Source organism: Sarcophilus harrisii, chromosome 6 (genome assembly GCF_902635505.1).
Source record: "Sarcophilus harrisii chromosome 6, mSarHar1.11, whole genome shotgun sequence".
Taxonomy (NCBI): Eukaryota; Metazoa; Chordata; class Mammalia; order Dasyuromorphia; family Dasyuridae; genus Sarcophilus; species Sarcophilus harrisii.
In genome coordinates, this window is record NC_045431.1 from 164,176,803 (window position 1) to 164,197,776 (window position 20,974).

The window sequence follows — 20,974 nt, forward strand, 5'->3', positions numbered from 1 at the left end:
GGGGTTATCTTATCCTGAGCATCCTGATCTCTATCTTGTCACCAGACCCTCATGGCTCCAGAGGAGAGCTGGTGACTTTGCACACCTCCTCACTTAAATCCAATTCATTTCCAAGTCATAGCATGTCTTTTCTGATGTCATGGTCCATGGAAACCATGAGAACGAAGGACCAACAAGTGTTTTATATATATTTCCCATTTTATCACCCAAAATATTAACAAGACATGGATTAAGGGTCAAGATTTAATAAAATTAGTAATTTTAATGACTTAAGAACATTTTAAGTGTTTTTCTTAATGTTAAAAATGTTTATTTTTAATTTTATAGTTAGTTAGTTAAGGCTTTTTTTTTCCTTTTCCACTTTCTTTTTTTTGCTGTGAATGCAAGTGAAAAATACAGTAAGTTTGTTGTGATCTCCTTGACTCCTACTAAGGCATCAGCTATTTTACCCACCACTGTTTTTGCACCCTCGGGGATGGCAATGTAGTTTTTCCAGAATAAATTATTTTAATAAAAAAAATCCAACACTGAATATTTCAACACCACTTGTGCTTATGACCAAGCACTGCTGAGTTGATGTTGATACCACAGAAATACAAGCAAAACAGAAAGTCCAGCCATATCAGTTAACTTCATCTATTAAGCTACAAGTACGATTTTACAGAAGAGGTATTAACTCAGTCTTCATGTTTACAATTAAATCTTCAATTCACTGGATTTTGTAGCCTCTGGAAATCTGTTAGCCACTCTTGGGAGAATAATCGAAAATGGCAAAAAACAAACAAAAAAACAAGTTAGTATAATTGTGAAAACAGTTTTTTGACTCTGCAGAATCCCTAAAAGTATGTTAGGAACGTTTAGGGGTCCTACGACCATTCTTTGAAAACTGTTCTATTAGGGTACAAAAACATTACAAAATTCAAAAACATTACAAATTGCAAATACAAAAATGGTTTTTTATTAGGCTACAAAGAAATAACTAAAAATGAATTATAGATTAGATAATTTAATCTTTAAAAAATAGAGGTCAAATCATGGAAATAAATCTGTAGTTTCCACATTATAGATAATGACGAGGCAATAGACCAAAATTGTGGATACGCAACCAAAACAGTCCTTAGTAGGAAATGTTTCTCTCTAAAAATTTTCATCGATAAAAAAGGAAAAAAAAACAGCTCCATGAATTGAATATGGAACTAAAAAAGTTTTAAAACCCCAATTAAAAACCAAAACAGAAATTCTGAAAATCAAAGAGATGAACAAAATAGAAAGCAAAAGAACAAAAACAAAAATTCAGTTACAAATAAAACTAGGAGCTGGTTAATTTTTTAAATAGGTAAATCTTTAATTAATTTGATTTTTAAAAATTACCAGCATCAGAAATAAAAATGAAACTAAGGATAAAAATTAAACAAATAAATTGTTTGAAATATTTCACCCAATCATATGTCAATCAGACTGACAATCTAAATCAAATGGATGAAGATTTATTAAAAAAATAATAATAATAAAATGCTCAGATTAACAGAACAAGAACTACAGGATTTCTGCTACATGTGGTTGAATTCTGTTCGACACTTCATGATCCTATGGAAGACACCACATCAATGTTATCTATGAGGTTTTCTGGGAAAAGATATAGGAGTGGTTTGCCCAGAATCACAAAACTAATTAATAATGTCTGAGGCTGAATTTGAACTCAGGTTTTCCTGACTCTAGACCCAATGCTGTATCTATTGTATCACCAATCACCTCATATTGCTCATAATAGGTGTTTATTGACTGAACTGATTAATTGATTTAAATAACCCAATCTCTGAAAAAGAAATTGAACAAATCTCAAGTAAACTCCCGAAAGAAAAACCCCAAGACCAGATGGAGAAAAAAATTCTATCAAACATTTAAAAATTGATTTCAATATTATATAAAGTTTGAAAAAATAAAAAAGGGATTAAATTCCTTCTATTAAAAAAATGAGGTCTCAACAATTATACCAAGAAGAGTGAAAACAGAGAAAGAAAGCTGTCGACTAATATCCTCAATGAATATTGATGCAAAAAAGTTTTTTAAATATTTGTTATAAAGATTATACACAATGCCCAGGTTGGATTTACACTAGGAATGCAGGGCTGCTTCGATTTATTCAATGACAACAATATTGTCGAGACAAATTTGGAAGATTTAGAAACTCTGATCATCATCTAATGGCCAACCACAATCCCAGAGGACTCATGATGAGACATGCTACCCATCTCCTCACAATAATGATGATTTATATGATGCTTACTATGTGTCAGGCGCTGAGCGAAGCACTTTAAAAATATTATCTCATGTGACCCCTCACAATAACTCTGCAAGGCAGGTACTATTGGCACGTAAAGGTAATTTTACAGTTGAGGAAACTGAGGCAAGTGTAAGTAACTACTTGCCCAAAGTCATATACTAGTATAAAGAGTAAGGTGGGATTCCAGACCCAGTGTTCTAGCCACTAAGTCTCTTCCTCATTGTGTACCTTCTACATAAAGGCTAAATAGGAGGTTTCTGAGATGGAAATCAGGAGGCAGAAGGAGGGATCAAGGAAAAGCCTTTTATGGAAGGTGGGAAGTCAGCAGGCAGAATATTCCATACAATTCCCAGGCAGAGTGGACACCAAGTGGAAAGGAACAGAATGCTGGTGAGGAGAGTATGAGAGGAACAGCCTAAGGAAGGCCGACATTGCTGGACCTCACTGTAGGGGGGCTGTGCTAGAAGACTGGGAAGGTAGGAAGGGGCCCAGCTATGAGGGCTTAAAAAAAATCAAACCAAGAATCTTATGCTTGGTCCTAAGGAAATGGAGTTTGTGAAGTGATGAAAGCCTCCCCTAAAAAGCAAATTCTTAATGAACAATGTTTGGAAAAACAGATTTACATCTCTGTCTCCCTCCCTCTCTTCCCCTTCCTCCCTTCTTCTCTCTCCCTTCATCCCTCTCTTTCTCTCCTTCCTCTCTCTCTGTGGGTGTCTCTGTCTCTGTCTGTCTCTTTCCCCCTTCCTCCCTTCTCTCTCCCTTCATCCCTCTTTCTCTCCTCTCTCCCTCTTACTTTCCCTTTCCCCCTTTCTGTCTGTCTCTCTCTGACTCTCCCCCCTCTCCTTCTATCTCTTTTTCTCTCTTTTGCCCTTTCTGTCTCTCTCTGTATCTGTCTCCCTCCCTCCCTTCCTCTTTTTCTCCCTCCCCTCCTCTGTCTCTGTCTCTCTGGAGAACAGCCTTTTTCCAACAGGGGCTCCAGCCCTAGCTTGCTATGATAGAAATGCCACTTTCTTCTCCCACTGTGATTTCTTCCTTCTCCCCAAGGTGATAGCCCTGCTAATGTAGCCCCCATTCCTCCAGCTCTTCACTTTCCACACACCATTAGATAAATAGTTTCTACTCTGCATCTTCCCTGATTGATTCAAAACAAAAAAATGGGAATGCTAAGCTTTAAAATACAAGCTTATGACTCTACAGAAAGTCAAAAAGATAATCTGAGGGAATTTTTCAGGGACCAAACCCTCACTTGTAGGGAAATTAATGGATGAAGGTGTGGCTAGTCTTATAATTCAGCCCTCTACTGACTTTTTGAATGAGTCTAGTGATCCAGAGATATGATCTGATATTTGCTTTCTCATTAATAAAAATGTAGTCTTTTACAATAATTTATCAATCAAAATTCCAAGTCATTAAATATTAAATAAATGATCATATGAACTGGAGAAGCCTTGCTTCCCAACAATATCCAGACTTATATACAATTTATTAACAAAAGCAATAATAATAACTACTTATTGTATTTTTGCCTATATAAAATTTCACACACAAAAAAGTCCTCAGAACAATAATAATTCACATCATCCCACAGAAATTAATTTACTCCCAATACTGATGAAAGTTTCTTAAAGAGTCTTTATGTTTCTCTTCAAGGGATAGAGTTCAAAAGATTGGAGCAGTGATTTCACTGGTTTAAGAAACTTCCCAGTTAGGTAACTACCTGTACAAATGAAAAAAAAGTTCAGTTCAGTATCCCAGGAAACAAACTAGTCTTTTTTCTTGGTCCTTTCTTCAACAATCACAGAAACAATCTTTCTAAAACACACTGCTCTTGCTATTTTTCACAGAAACTTCACAGAATTCTAAAATGTATCTTTATACATAACATGTAAGATAGCTCTGATAACAAAGATTCACCTCATCTTCTCCCCCTCCTTCTCTATAGAATCCTCAGTCAGAGACAAAACACATACCCCTTCTCTTCCTGATTCCATAGAGAGAAACACCTCAAAAAAAGACATTTTTCAATGATTTTTAAAAGTACCAGGACCTTTTTTCACTATTTCATTTGGTTCTTACAGATTCAAAAATTGTATCAGGAACAGAGGTTAACATGGACTCCACAAATGCTGAATTTCAGGGGGTATCTATGAACTTGGATGGTTAAAGAATGACATCTTTTATTTTCACTAACCTTTAAATGAAATTTTGCATTTCCTTCATTTATGATTTTTAAAACATTTTTCTAAGAAAGTCTTCACCAGAACGCCATAGGTTACGAACACATGAACTAGATCTTTGTGACATACTTTTGCCGACAAATTTTGTAATGCCAGACAAGCCATGATAACTGAGTCTCTTTAGTAGTTTTTATAGGCCCTTAGGGATTCTGGTTTTAACACAAACTAGAAAAATGGTCTTGGTCTAAGCTTCTTATATGATTTAGCCATTTGCTTAAACTTAGTAACCTGGTTTGAGCAAGCTAATTAAACATGTCTTTAGTAACTCCTTGCCTTGCCTGTTCTTAGGAAAGTTCATGTTTGTGAAATGCTTTGAAATTAAGTAAAAAGATGCCCCATGGCAGAAAACAGCCAGGAATTCATGAGATTACCCTGAAAGCAAAAATTAACTATGAACATTTGAAACAAATATAAAACGAAGCATAGAAAAATGCATGTTTTAAAGACTAGTGCCATTTACTAATAGTCCTAACCAGTAACAAGATAGAAGTTGCTTCTAAGATCCCAAGGAAATATAAATGTGGAAGTGGGGTGGAGGAGGGTGACTAACTTAGGGGTCAGTCACATACAAAATACAGTGGATACTGTTAACGACATTCATTCTTAAAGTGACAAAGCAGAAGTCTAAACAGGAATAAGCTGGCTAGATTATTTATAATTTTAGTTGTATGCACAAGGATGATAAACATATTCTAGCATCCTTGGGTTGAGAGTACTGTTTCATTTGGATGTGTATATATTCTTTTATTTCCAGATTATTTACATTTTTGTGTTTTTTAATCAATTCATCAAATGATTTAATAAATACATAAACTAGGCTTCAAGTTGGCTGGTGGATAAAGAATGTTTAAATCAATCTTGCCCTTCCACAACCTCTTCTCATGTGACTCACGAACATCCCATAGGCACTCAGTGTAACCATCACAAGATGGCGTCATATCCATCAATCATAAAAATACTGTTTTCACTAAGCAACAGTTGTCTGGTTCTTTCTGCCATCTAGTGGCTGTATGACATGTTACATCCTCACCACTGTCATCCTAATCAGAAATTATATTTAATTTAATAAACATTAAAAAAAAAAAAACAACCCTACACTTCATGCAAAGCATTGTGGAATTTTATAATATGCAATGAAATAACAGCTTGAGAAGAGTTTCAGGAAATGATGGAGTAGTAGGGTTGCTCGATTTGGAATCAGTTTAAAAAAATCCAACCTCTCCCATTTATCTTTATGATTTTGGGTAATTCATTTAATGACATTGTTCCTTCACCTGTAAAATAAAGATGGCGTACAAGATGCTCTCCTGGGTCCCTTTCTGCTCTTACTCTATGGGATGAGATAACAGTGTGTAATCAATGAAAAGAAAAGCATATTGTATGGGAAATTTAAAAAAATTATAGTTAATGTTTGCACTTTAAGGCTGGCAAAGTGTTTCCTTTTGACATTCCTATCAATCCTGAGAAATGGAAGTTAATATTATCCCCATTTTACAGAGGAGGAAACTGAGGCAGAGATCAAGTGGTCACACAGTTAGCAGGTGTCTTCCCAAGTCCAAGAGCAGCTCCCCGTCACTGAACTACCTAGCTTCCAGGATTTTTGAGCCAAACATCAAGGGGGTACAAATCCTACTTAAAGACCCTCCCTGTGAACTTCTGTGAAGTCTCAGTTTCTTCATTCATAAAAGAGGAACCACAGCAGCATCTCAAAGGGTTATAGGAAAGATGTCAAATTTAAATTGAAACCCATATTTTGCCTTAGAAGTACCACAGATTAATATTATGTGCATTTTGTTGTATTTTTATTCATTTTATTTAACATTTCCCACTTTTATTTTTTATGGTTTTAAAGTTTTTTATTATTATTTATTATTATTAATTTTTAATATGGTTCAATAGTTTTGCAAACCCCATGAGTTTGACACCTCTGGCAAAGATCAATCAGTAAATGTCTGAAACACGTTAAAGCATTGTGCCAAATGTTACAAGGCAACATGAAGAAATAAAAATGAAAAATAATCTTGAGAGCAGAGAAGAAAGGAGACTAGCCACAAGATCCATTAATTTCATGAAAATGGTACAAAAATATACCAAAATGTTTTATTTTTACTCTCAATCAATTAACAATTTTGGGAGGTTTATTTAGTATTTCAATTCCCCTCAATTTCATGTAAAAACAATGTTTAACATTAAAAAAAAAAAAAAAAACTTTGAGTTCAAGTTTTTACCTCTTTCTTTCTTCCCCTCTCATTGAGAAGGCAATTTGATAAGTATATATGTGCAGTCATGCAAAATGTACTTTTATATCAAAAATATAAAAAGAAGATAGTTTTTAAAAAAAGTATATTTCAATCTGCATTCAGATTTTATCAGTTCTTTCTTTGGAGATGTATATAATTTTTCATATTAGCTTTCAGAATTGTCGCGGATCATTATATTGATCAGAGTAGCTTAAGTCTTTCACAATTAATCATCTATACAACATTGTTACTGTATGCAATGTTCTCCTGGTTCTGTTCATTTCACTTTGCATCAGTTCATGTTTTCCCAGGTTTTTCGGAGAATACCTTGCTTATTTCTTATTGCACAACAGTATCCCATCACAATCTTGTACTATAATTTATCCAGCCATTTTGCAATTGATGGGCCTTCCCTTAATTTCCAATTCTTTCCTACCACAAAAACTACTAAAAATAATTTTGTATATATAAGTGCTTTCCCTTTTTTATTTCTTTAGGATGTAAACCTAGTAGTGGTATTGCTTGGTCAAAGGGTATGCACAGTTTTATAACCTAACTGCTCTAATAATGAGAAAGGAAAATTTTACTTGTAATTCTTAAAACCTATGTCAGAAAATAGTTTAATTTTTAATCCCTTAAGATTTCTCTCTCCTATTTACCTTTTTATGCTTTTCTTAAGTCTTGCATTTGAAAGTTAAATTTTTCTATTTAGCCTGGTCTTTTCATCAGGAAAGCTTTAAAGTCTATTTCATTGAATATTCATTCTTCCCTCTGGCTCCCCCATTCCCCCCTCTCTATGCATTATACTGTTTTGTTGGGTATGAGAATCTTAGTTATATGGATATCTATATCTATCATATCTAGAGTATCATATTCCATGCCCTCTGATCCTTCAAAGCTGCTGAACTTGTTATTGTGATTTTGGTTCCATATATTAATTTTGATTTTGGGTTTTTTTTTTTTTTTTTTTTTTAAGCTGCTTACAGCATTTTTCTCCTTGACTTGGAAAGCTATGAGATTTGGCTATAATACTTCTGGAAGTTTTCATTTGGGGACCTCTTTTCAGGAAGTCATCAATGGATTCTTTTTCAATTTCTATTTTATTTGGTTCTAGAATATCAAGGCAGTTTTACTTAATTATTTCTTGAAGGATGATGTCTAGGCTCCTTTTTTTTGATCATGGCATTCAGGTGTCCAGTAATTCTCATTTCTCTTTGATCTCCAGGTCAATTATTTTTCCAATAAGATATTTCACATTTCCTTCTCAATTCTAATTTTTAAGGAATTATTTTCTTCAGTGAGCTTTTATACCTCCTTATTCATGTGGCCAATTCTGTTTTTTAAGTTTTTTTCTTCAATTGTTGTGCATCTTTTTCCATGTGGCTTTTCAAGTTGTTCTTTTCATTTGGATTTTTTTCTTTTTAAACATCTGGCCTATTCTGGGGCTTTTACGGTGTTTTCTTCAGTATTTTGTGCCTTCCTAATCGAGTTGACTTTTTTCATGCTTTTCTTTTCTCAATCATTTTTCCCCCCAGTTTTTTTTCTACCTCTTACTGATTTTTAAAATCCTTGTTTCTCTCTTCTAGGAATTCCTTTTGGGCCCAAGACCAATTCACATTTTTCTTTGAAGCTTTAAATGCAGCTGTTTTGACTTTGCTGTCTTAGAATTTCTGAATTTGTTTTGATCTTTCTTGTCCCCACAATAACTTTCTATAACCAGAATCTTTTGGCTGGTGGTGCTGTTTGCCCGTTTCCCCCACCTATTTCTTGACTTCATTTTATATTAAAGTTGGGCTCATCTAGGGGAGGGAATAGGGGAAAAGAAGAAAAAATTGGAACACAAGGTTTTGCAAGGGATAATGTCGAAGAATTATCCATGCATGTTTTCAAAAATAAAAAGCTTCAATAAAAAAGATGGGCCTTCAACAAAAATGAAAATAAAATAAAGGTGGGCTGCTCCTCAAGCTTTAGATTTTCTGTGCAGCTGTTTACCGAGCTAGTCCTGGGACTCGAGTTCTGAGGCATATTTAACCACTCTCCTAGTCTGTGTGACCACAAGCACTCATTTCTGCCCTGGAACTGTCACCAGGGTTCCCACTCCCCTGAAGCCACAAGCTCTGCAGTGCTGTGTTCCTCCTTGCATTGGAGCTGCAACCCAGATCCAAGGATGGGCAATGCAACAGAGTCCAGTGCCCAGTGCCAGCAAAGGGATTCTTCTTCTGGCCAGGTTTCCCTCCCCCTTGTGGGCCGAGTTCTGGAAGCAGCTGCCGCCGCCATTGATTCAGTCACTCCCAAGGCTGCTGGGACATAGCCAGCACACCACTCTCATCCTGGTGCAAAAGACCTCTCCTGCTGACCCAAGCTGTCTCGGGCTGGAAAATATCTCATGCCGTCCTTTTGTGGGTTCTGCTGCTCCAGAATCTGTTTTGAGGCATTAAAGTTGTGTGGGAGTTCTCGAGTGAGTTCCTACCTTGGCTCAGCATCTTGGCTCAGTGCCCCCTGCACCATCACTAATTTCTTCAATGCCTACTACGCACCAGGCACTGTGCTAGGTCCTGGGAACATATGCAGAAAAGCAGGTATAAAATATGCACGGGGTAATTTTGAATGGGGGAGCTGGAATTAGTTCAAGCAAGGCCTCATGTGGGAGATGGTTTGGCTTGGCCCTTAACCTAAATGGCAGAGATCAAGAAGCTATCACATCTTCCAACTGCAAAAACAGTAAGGCTAGCCTTTCTTTGACTATTCTCTCAATCCATTTATTCCTCCAGAAAGGCAGATTTCCATTTTTTACCTAATGCATTTAAATGGACTTGATTATAGCAAACAGTGGATTCTAATTTAGGATCATCAGCCCTCAAGGTCCACCGGAATCCCTTAGCCATTTCATGGAATTTGTAGTTAAGAATCAATACAGCTTGGAGGCCACAGACCAAATTTAAAGACTGATCACTCAGTCTTCTAACCAATTTAATGTATTTCTTGTGCCAACCCTTGGCATCTCCCATTTTCTCTCAAAACCTACATAATATGGGGCAAGAAGGGGGGAAAAAAAGGAAGGAGGTAGTAGTAAAATCTACAATTCTCCTCCAATCTTACAGGTACAATCACATCTAAGATAATGGGTTCATCTAAGTTCCAGAAAGAAGTAACTTGCTTCTGGGGCCAACGTGCCATGTGTGTTATCCAGTTTATTTTAAAATAGTTTAATTTATTTTTAGCTTTTTTTTTTTTTTTAAACATCATTAAAATTTCCCTCCCATAGGCATTCTATAATATTTCAAAAGAAAAATCTGAAAATATGTGTAGTGTGCCCTACAAATGAGTGTCTTCTCACAGGACCATGTTGATTCTGTGAAATTTCTGAAACACTGACAACTTTTTGGTGTGGGATTGCTCTTCCCAATTACAATACAGTCACAGATTCAGTGCCTTTTATCAGTTTTGCCCCCACAGCAAGCAGCTCCCGTAATTGCTTAGGCTTCTCCATTCTGCATTTCTTAGAGTATTGTACTGATGCAGCCTCTATTTTTGTTTCCTATTTGCAGTACTCCTATCCCTCTTCTCAGCTGGAACAGAATGTCAATATTCAGCTCCTCTCAAAACTGGAATCTGATGTTTCCTCCAGCCACCGGAGCTCAGCACCCCTTTCTGAGTCCCTGGGCATTCAGGCCATGGCAATCAACAAGGTCCTTCCATTCTAACCCCAACATGGTGCTTTCAGAAGTATTCAGGTTACCTGGACCCAAACCTGGGCATCAACTTGAGGTTGAAAAGCCACTGTGAGGAGAGCAATTCTACTACTTTACCTTAGATTTTGCAGGTAGAGAAATGTTTTCATTAAAAGTGAATATAAAAAATATTAAAATTTTTAATATTTTTTTTAATATTCAGTTCTCAAAATACAGGATGCTTGAAAAATCTGAGCATAAGATTTGTGTAAGCTGTAGTGTAAAATCACACTAAAACTTTTAAGATATTACATATATGCATTTGTGCAAGAAATCAAGAAAATTGACTTTCAGAAGTTGACCATTCTTTTTCAAAACTGAAGGACAGGAAAATGAAAACCAATAAAGGGAAATATGTGCAAAATACCTAGTACTGAACAAGTCTTGTATGGAAGTTTCCGTTTCATATGTGGACTACTACAAACCTAAAGACTGCTTTAAATTAAATTAAAGGTCATTTTAAAGTTTGAAATCAAAAGTGTGAAAACTCTCAACATCCTATGACACCCTTCCTTGTTTTTCCCTTAGTACTTTTTTCTTTAAAGTGTCTTTTGTCTTTATATCACCTTTTCCCAAACACATCCCACCCCCACTGGATTTGTTTTTAAATTGGTTACCAATTCTTTCTATAACTAAACTTTGACTTTATTCTGAGTATTGTATACTTTTTCAAAAGATCATTTTCTACACCTGCTCATGGGGCTTTTGTTTTTGCTTTTTTTTAACATGATTACTTAATGATGAACTATCTACTTGCCATCCATTGCTGATATAAATCCAACTGGACCACAGTGAGAAATGTTTTGGATATATCACTATGGCCTTTATGCCAGGATTTAAAACCAATGAAATTTCCTTTCACAAATATTAGTCTATTACTGTTTTTGCTTTATGCTGTGCTGATTTTCTGATTTATATAAGTAGTTTATTAAGGAATATTCCCATACAGAATATGGGTACTAGTTCTTTAAAAGTTTTAGGAAAATTCACCTATAAATAATCCATGTGAATCAAAGATTTTTGTTAGTTCCTTCCCCATATTTGTCTTTGGTAGTTCCTTTATAGCAATTTGTTTATTTTTCTGAAACTAGATAAGCAACCTTACCTTTTAAAGTATCCAAGGAAAGGGATTCTAGGAGTTCCCCATTTTCTCCAAGTCTCTCAAGAAGTTTAGAGCTAAAGTTCTAGCCAAAATCCCCTATCTACAATTTTAAAATATTTCAATAATATGGCAAATTATTTTAATTGCCAAAAGTGCCAGTGCTTTAGTGTTAACACTTTAGTGAAGCAGACATCACAGCCACTGATTTTTAATGCTGAGATTTGGCAGATGGTTAAGAGGCAGCTGCTACAGAGTACCCCTGCCTCACAAAAGTATTCCTCTTTGGATCTAATTGGATAATTTACAAAAGGCACTGAAGAGTTTCACAGTATTTTTTAAAAATTAGTTGACATTACTTGTCCCCAAATATATCTTGACAACCTGATTTAGACCAATATCTCAGTTGGCTAGATATTTGAGGGGACATGGGTCAATATGGAAAATTTTCTAGATAATTTAAGAACAAATTTAATACTACAAAAAGAAGTTATATAACTGTGTCAACTAGAAGACTTCTCCCAAAGCTGTTCATCTTTCTGGGGGAGGCTCTTGAGGTCAAAACTATTTTCATAATAATAGAAAAACATTTTAATTTTTATAAATATTGATATAACCTGAGCTTAATTTGAAAAAACTTCTCTGGATGTGTTCAAGAGTTCCTAATCACTGTTTCTAACAAAACATGAATTTTATAAAATTCTGATAAGTTATACCTTAAATGATATAAACTAAATATGAATACATTTCATCGAATAATGAGCATTTTAAATCTTTTGTATGTATATATACGCATATATGTATATGTATATAAACACTCTAACTGCAAGTTTTGTTATTTCCATGCATAATCTCAGATTTTACGTGGGCTTTAAAAATCTATTTACCAAAAGATGAAGAGTAATGATTTTTTTAAAATGTCAGTCCATTTTTGGTATTAAAAATAGGCCACTTTTCAAATTAGCTGCATACAATTTTGCGTCAATTTTTTGTTGTTTTTTTTTTTTAAGCCAGAATTTCACATCTACTTCAAAAGTAAAAATACATTCATAATTCTATTCAGTGTGATTCAACCAACATTTATTAAGTGCCAGCTACGTGCTAGGAGCTGGAGTACAAAAGATTTTAAAATGACAGTCCTTGCCCTCAAGGAGCTTACATACTACTGGGTTGCAGAGGGGAAGAGAGAATTATTCTAACCCACTAAAACTGCATGGTATGATACCCATTTCCTGGTATAACTTGTTCTTTGAAAGGTTAGAAAAAACAAGTTAAAGACAACCTCCCCCTATTTAAAGGCACCAATTTACAAAAATTAGCCCCTGAAAGGTAGCACACTGAAGTCATCTTTGAAAATGGACACTAAGTTAAGGGACATTCATTAATGAATCACCCCCTTATTTACCTACCACCCAAAGGGAGTGTAACACATTTCAGTGTTGTCTGACAAGAAAAAGACAAAATCCACACCCCATAAGACAATAAAGAATTCAGTGTTAGACATCCAGTTGCTTGTAAAACACCAAAATGTATTTGAATCAAACTGTTAAATGTAAAAATGGATTTATCACAAGGTTGCCATTAAGATTTAACTCTCACAGAATGAAAAGTTATCCCCTTAACAAAAATTTTAAATTCCAGCTTTCAAATAAATATATCTCTTAACAGAAAAAAAAATTAAAAATCAATTCGGAATCAATTCAGAATGAGTGCTTTATTTTTTAATTTCCCACAAAATAAACTGAAACTATCATTTACATCAGTTGAAATGGCAAAAAAAAAAAAAAAAAAAAAAAAAAAAGAAAAAAAAAGAAAAAAATTAGAAATCAATCTGCTATAACTCTCTTGTAAACACTTTATGAGCACAAAATAAGGATTAAAAGAAACAAAATGGAAAAACAAAATACCTCTTAAATTGAGGATAATCTGACTGTCGTATTACCCACCTGCAAATGTATAAACAGCAGATGTATTTATAAAGTAGTGCAAGATTTAATGAATTTAGGACAATACTCAAATCAGCCCTAACCCAGTTTTCAATTACTTGCTCAAGTTCATATATAAGAATCAATTTAAAAAGCAAATCTCTCCTAAAACTTAACCAGCAGATAGATGTCAACTTCATACCCAACACAACACTAACTATGGAGATCCTGAATATGAGTTTCCCACCCCCACCCCCAAAAACATACACACCAAAAAGCAAAAGCCCAGCACCCAAAGTGCGTACACTTCAATGTAACTGCAGGTCCTCCCATGTACTGTCACTTGTGTAAAAAAGGTTTCCTTTAATATTTATATATCTGGGAGTGAACATATTGCTTCAGATCCTCTTTCTGAATTTAAAATATACACACGTAATCTTCCTTTGTCTCTGATAAGTACAAATATTAGTTGATAATGGGGAAAATGGGTGAAGAAAGCTCTATGGCTGAGGTGAATAAAACAAACTCTCTCTTCTTTAAGAAGCATGAGCTGAAATGTAAGGCATTCCAATTTTTTTTGTTGCATGTAATAAGGGAATGCAGTTTTTGTAAACAATAGCTCTAAGACAGAAATACTGAAACCAAAAGACATTACTAGAGGATCTCTATTGAAGGTCCCCAAACCTAACCTATTTCACTAGAAATTAGGGGAAAAGTTTGGAATTTCTCGTGTTAGGAGATGCTACCCTTTGTCTCCCCTTTCTTTGTTCCAACCCCCACAATCAAGCATGAAAACATTTTCCCCAAAGATCCTTGAAATAAAATACTGATGTAAATGCTGATTTCAAGGGCAAACAGCTTTCACAAGAGTCTATTTCTCGGGCATCTCGCCGTCTGTTGATTCTGAGGCAGCGCCATTCTGGGGTAAATTGTCAATGGACTCCTGTGAAGCGTTCCTTCGGGGAGAGTTTATTGGGACCTGAGGCTGGTGGGTAGCAGGAGATTTGGCAGCATTGAGTGGCTTTGAAGAAGAATTGGACGGAGGTCTACGGCGACTACTTTCCTCACCAGTAGAAGCTGAAGAATGTCTTTTCCTCCCAAATTCCTCACTAATAGGAGGCTGTGTATGAACAAAGGGAATATGGTTTAAATAACCAGAGATGTGGATTCTGGCAACCTAAAAAGGTCAAAGAATCATGGTCTGGGGGCAAGAGGAATATGATTTCTAAATCAGGCTAGACTATATTCACTAGTAATTTGTTTGTGGTCCTAACAACTCTCTTTGCCTTCTTAGGACTCCAGACCTCTATAAAACAATCAAAATCCCAATGATTCTGGCTAACAATTTTTTTTAAGGGTTCCTGGAATTTGGACTGTGAGGCTAACAATTTATTTTGGCTTAAGTCACACCCTGCCTCCCTTCCCTCTTCTCTAACAATAATGTTTAAGAGAAGCCGTTAAGTTCCTGACTCACATTTAACAGGAATTGCCAGGACTACAGCTTTGCAAAAACACTGGCTGACTGGCTACTTGAGAAAATTGGCTTTACCACCTCCCAGAGAAGGGCACTCCCCAAGGAACACAGTCATGGAGGGACCTGCCAAACAATTCCACCTCAGGGCCATTAAGTACAGTTTCATAAAAAAAAAAAAAGAGACCCAAAAGTTTGCCTTCTCTTTCCCCTTCTTTCCAAATCTCTTGGAGCACGGGATACCTCAAGTTTCATCTCTCTGCCTTCTCTTTTGCTTATCCTATAATTCTTCCACATCCCTCCTCTATCCAATGGAGTCATGCCACTGACTTCCAGCATGCCCACAAAGCTTTAGATAAGGAGCTTTGTTTCCCCCCCAATCATGACATGGACCATCACAAAAGTGTTTCAAACTTGGGAGTCTCAAGTATCTTGGGGAAGTCTGGAGAGAGCTCCAAAGAGGTAATAATGGACATCACAACTGTCAGTTTCTAAATAACTGTTTGGTGGACTTTTGGAAGGATAAAAAAAAGAACAGATATTATGGAAACCCAAAAAGATTTCCACCATAAAGTTTAAGAACCACTAGCTAGACAGCCCTTGGGAGAGGATTCAATAAGATTAAAATTTTAAAAATGGTTTCCTATTGGTGCTCAAGATAACCAAAAATAGACATGTTTTCAAACATGTAAAATATTACTGATTAAGTAAAAATAGAAAGCATGGCATACTATAGTTTTAAAACATTTTGCTTTAGGATCTCTTAATGGCTTCTGTTTTTGAGCAGAGCCCAGAGTACAGTAGCCACCCACCATCTTCATATAAAAGGACAGCCCCATCACAACTTCATTCAGGAAATTGAGGATAACGTAAAAGTTTAAGGAAGTTGCTGACAATCCTCACCAAACCAAAAAACAAATGTAATAAAAGATTACAGAGAAGGATTTTAAAACTTACATCAACTCGGAAGTCTTCTAACCTCTTAAAACTACAGAGGTATTCCTGAAGTTTTGGGTCAATAGACTGAGTCTTAGATTGGGAATATTTTAGATAAGCCCAAAACTTTTCTAGTCCATACAGCTGACCTGTTAACAGAACAATACATACAAAAATCACACTTACTATACTGGACCAGATGCTATAATTAACATATTGAACATATTAATAACATCTTGATAACACAACTTCAAAAATGTCCATGTGCTTCACTCAAAGAGTGGCTCTAACATTCCAACCAACATAACCCTGCCTCATTATCAACAGCATCTGTCATTTTCCAGCAGTTCAGGAAGGCAATTACATGAGAAAGACCTTCACATGGCATTTCTATCCTTTATCAAGCTCAACCCAAGAAGCCCTGGATTTTCATGCTCCTAAAAATTTTAACTATTACTCTATTCATTACTAGGATCAGCCCCCAAATTTCAAACATGAGAAAGTAATCTTTCATACCTGATTCATAATCTTTTTTGGTTTCTTCTTGGAAATCCTTGAAGATCTCTTGTCTGAATTTTTTTTCCAGTCCATAACTATAAAACCTGAACAGACATTCTAACCCATATCTGAAAGGGGATGAGGAAGGTGAGAGATAAACATTCAATTGTTGAATTTGCTTTTTTCAATGATAATATAATCAACTCACTAACTTACAACAAATGAAGAGGAGCACTAATAATAACAATCCAAGTAAAAGGATGAAGCAACTATTAGCATAGCTGATTTTTGGAATGTAAATTTTTATACAATATTTTCCTTTGTATTTGTAACTAAGTCTTATTATATAGTTTCATGGTAGTTGTGTGAACAGCTCAAGTACTCCCCTGTACTCCTCCAGATGCCAGGTGAACTAAAGGGAGGACAAGGACAAAAGTCACCAAGAATAGGTAGGCATAGCTGGATTTTTCAACAGGAGAATGAAAAATATGATTTGAGGCTACTGACTATCATGAAATCTAAAATTAGTTTCTACTTAATTTTGTTATTTAATTTGTAACTCAGCATTATACTGAAATACAAGGTGTGTGGGGGCAGCTGTCTCTTTTCTTCTAGGTAATGAGAAGCTATATGCCCTGCCTATACACTCTTGCATACATTATCCTGCATACTCTGTCACTGAACTCCAAGTAGCCCCTCCTTCCTGAAAAGAAATGAGAAAGTCATGCTTCTTCCCTAGGAAGAGAAGGCAAAAGTTGACAACAGGAAATGCCCATGTCTTTTTCATGTTCTAGGAACACTGTGGAGCCATATGACCTAGGACTTTGCATACTAGTTTACTTTCTATAATTACACAATTAAATTCTTCACATTAGATGTTGACTGAAGCTATTGGATGGATTCAAGCACTATTGTTATTTGGGGTTTGTCTTTCACAAAGGCTGATTGGACCAACCTACTTCAGGTAGTGGCATTAGAGTAATATGAATGAATATATCTGATCTACTATAACTAGTATATATCACTCCTAAATGAGTCTAAAACAAAGCTTCTTAAACCGTAGGTCATGAACCAACATGGGGTCGTATAACTGAATGTAAGGATTGCACAATTATAATTTTTTATCAGTAAATTTTTGATTTGTATATCTAGATACCTGGGATCATCTGGTGAAAAGGGATCACGAGTGGGAAAAGTTTAAAAAGCCTTAGTCTAAAATACAGCAACATAGAAACATCCATCATGGCATTATTTAGGAAGTGAAGTATGACGAGGAATGAAACAAGGTGAAATGATATTTGTTTCTGTGTGTGCACAATGTTCCAACATCATTGCCCACCTCACTGGGTATGTGAAGACTCATCTAGTATCTCTGCTCTAACTTTTCTGCAGGTCAGCCAATGGGCTTAGGTGCACCACAGTCTGAGGATGAGATGGGACAAAGCCACTGTGTTCAGAATAGAGTTCTTATTCCCACCCTTGGTTCAGACTCTGAGAGTGACTGTTATCAGGAGGATGTCAGGCAAGTTAGATTCTGGCTTATCCCGGTGCATGCAAGCCTGGATCCAAGAATCTTGGGAAGTAATGGAAGAACCAGGCTGGTATAAATTAAGGTATTGTTCTTCTCCCGTATCAGGCTAAACCCTATTGTAAGTAGCAAAGAAAAGTATGGGATGGAGAGAAGGCAAAGCATAAAGGCACAAAGACCTGCCACGACAAGTTGGTTCATTGCTGCCAGATTCAGTTTTCTTGATTGTAAGGTGAGGATCAAAATAACACATCTTCCCTCCAAGGTGGTTGAGAGAAACAACTGAGATAATATCTGGATAGCACTTAACACCATGCCAGGCACACAACAGGCAGATACTAGATAAATGCATATTATTCCCTTCCTTTCCCTCCATCTAACTACAATTAAATCTACTTGATTTTTCCTGACAAGTTTTAAATAAAACACTAGCCATTATTAAAGAAGGCATCTGGGAATGAAGATGCTTCAATAACGCCTCTTTTAAGAATGATGTTAGTTTATTCAGAACACATCAGCATTATCTGAAGAAGTCATCTTCTACATGAAATGAAAAATTCAAAACAACATTTTGTGGAAACCATCTGACCTGTAGTTTTCTTTTGCATCATCCCAAGCAAGTTGTCTAAATTCCTCGTACATTTTCTTATTGAAGTGGTCTCTGAGAAAAAAGGACCAGAAACGAAAGAGGGTATTCATTTCTTGGGACTGGCCAATTCCCAAGCGTTTTCTCTCTGGAAAAATTTAAATGACAAAATGAGTTTACATAAGTGTGTGTGTGTGTGTGTGTGTGTGTGTGTACAATCCATTAACTTAAATCAAGAAAACTAATGTTTTAAAAATTACTTAAGTCAAAAGGGTTAAATCATAAACCTTAACCAATTTTTAAAAAAAAAAACACTTCAAACTATTGAAGAAATCCAAAAAACTTTTCCAGAACTCTTCAATTTTATTGCTAAAATTTAAGCTTAAGAATGAAAAAAGGTCTATTTGATTAAAGATTTTAACTTTCAAATGCTATATAGAAACTTAAAGATAAATAAAAAAACTTAAGATAAATAAAATTAGTTTTTTATTGCCTCAAATAAAAAGTTTAGATTTTTACAGAAAGAATTAATAATTATGAGCTATAATTATTAGTAGCTGACCTCTAAGACCTAAAGTGCTAGCATGATATAATTTTATTAAAATGAAAGAAAGAATTCTAACAATAGAAATTTCATAGTTTTTAAAATGCTAATTAATAGGAATAAATTTTCATTTAACAATCTTAAACTATAGGCAACTAATAGGAACCTTACCATTTAGGCACCTTCGACGATATTTATGATATACTTGTTGAGTAAAGCCATTTTCCTTCAAAAGTTCATGAGAAGGATGCTGGAATTTTGGGAGAGAATGAGGGGTACATCCATAGCTTCCTACCAGTGGTGCACCTTCTGAGGGTGAAGCATTTGAACTACTGTTTGGGGAAAAAAAACAAAAACAAAAACAAACTTAATTGGAATATCAGTGTAGAAAAAGGGTTAGGTTTTAGTCTTAAGGGGTTTCTCTCCCACCACATGCTGCACAAAGAAGCAGGCAAAACCAAGCTGTACTGTCTTATCACTGTTAGAATTCTTCTAAAACAACCTTAATTTAAAAAAAAAAAATTAATTTACTATGCCATAAAAAATTTGTAGCAGTTGAAACCTGTATTATATATAATCAAAACATAAAAACCAGAAAATTAAAAGTTATAAATTAAAAACTGAAGTACTGATTAAAATAATCAGAAGTAAATGGCATATGCAGCTTCAAGTAAGGATTATGTCCTCTATTCACAGACTGAGCACTTTCTTTGCAATTCACAGTCCTAGAAAGCTAATTACATTAATACTGAGAGATTAAATTGACTTGCCTCTCTCTCACAAGCCACTAGGGGTTTTCAAAGGCAGGATGCTTCAACCCAAGTTTTGCTGGCTGTGATCAGATCTGTCCTCTACCCCTGGAGTCTTGTCATATTTACAAAAAAATCACTTTTATTATAAAATGAAGAGGGATCAAAAGCAGCAAGCACTGGCTTTCTGCTAATTCAATGAAATATGCATAGGATTGTCCTGTTAGGAACCCAATAAAAAAAACCTGCATTAATATCTGGAGTAACATGCTTATGTTGCACAGGAAAATTTTAGGTACAGCCTGAACATCTGTGACTCAGAGCTCCATTCTTTCAATCACTGACTTTAAACATAAAGGCCATCTCAGAGACCAGCAAGTCTAGCCCACTAGCAAAGGACAGAAGACATTCATTACTCCAAGCACATCCAAAAGTCTGAGTGAACTTTTAAGCTATCAATGGCACTAAGACTTTTGGGACACCACTCTGCATTTGAGATGTTAAAATCATATATAGGTGTATATATCATGTGCATGGCCAAGGAAAGAAATCATATTGTAATTCATCACACATTTACTTCTTTATAAGAATATGTCTTCATGTTCCACAAATCACATAAATTTACTTAAAAGGCCACATAAATCATAATTCATTATCATTATAGTAAGCAGTAGGTAAATTTCACTTGGTTCTTACAAAAAGAAAGTATTGGATTGAAATGGGGGAAAGGGAATGGAGAAGTAGGGAGAGAGTTTTAACCTGGAGTCTGTGAGGGCGTTTTCAAAAAAGTTTTGATAAACATATTTCAATATAATTGGTTTTCTTTTAAATCCTAATTGTTTTACTGGATAAATTTAAAATAGTATTCAGAGAATTAACTCAACAGCCTGCAAAGGGTGTTCAGGACACAAGATACAGAACTCCTGAGCTTAATGTTTTCTCATGAGCCAACAAAGAAAGTCTAAAATTCTGAGATGCTAAGAGATCTGCTCTGAGAAACTAAAATATGAATGTATTATCAATTAACAATGCATTTTATATATTTTTCATATATATGTGATACATAATGTATACCTACCCAAGATGTATACATGTGTGTACACACTGAGACACACATGCATCAGTCAAGATTACTGCGATTGAAAT

General features: G+C 35.3%; 1 protein-coding gene across 5 annotated transcripts in view; it reads right to left on the reverse strand.

Annotated features, from left to right (window-relative positions):
* Positions 1–621: 621 nt before the first annotated feature.
* Positions 622–20,974, reverse strand: part of LARP1B (La ribonucleoprotein 1B) — a 95,701-nt gene continuing 75,348 nt past the window's right edge. Inside the window, exons 16-20 of one of the 5 annotated variants that reach the window (XM_031942670.1) lie at positions 19,251–19,411; positions 18,539–18,683; positions 16,440–16,549; positions 15,945–16,072; positions 622–748 (exon numbers count right to left, since the gene is read on the reverse strand). In XM_031942670.1, coding sequence (XP_031798530.1) covers positions 740–748; positions 15,945–16,072; positions 16,440–16,549; positions 18,539–18,683; positions 19,251–19,411 — 553 coding nt within the window. In that variant the 3' untranslated portion in view covers positions 622–739. Of the gene's footprint in view, positions 749–12,653; positions 14,637–15,944; positions 16,073–16,439; positions 16,550–18,538; positions 18,684–19,250; positions 19,412–19,844; positions 19,944–20,974 lie in introns of those variants that run through there. The other 4 variants (XM_031942668.1, XM_031942669.1, XR_004230266.1 and 1 more) reach the window with 4 other exon arrangements.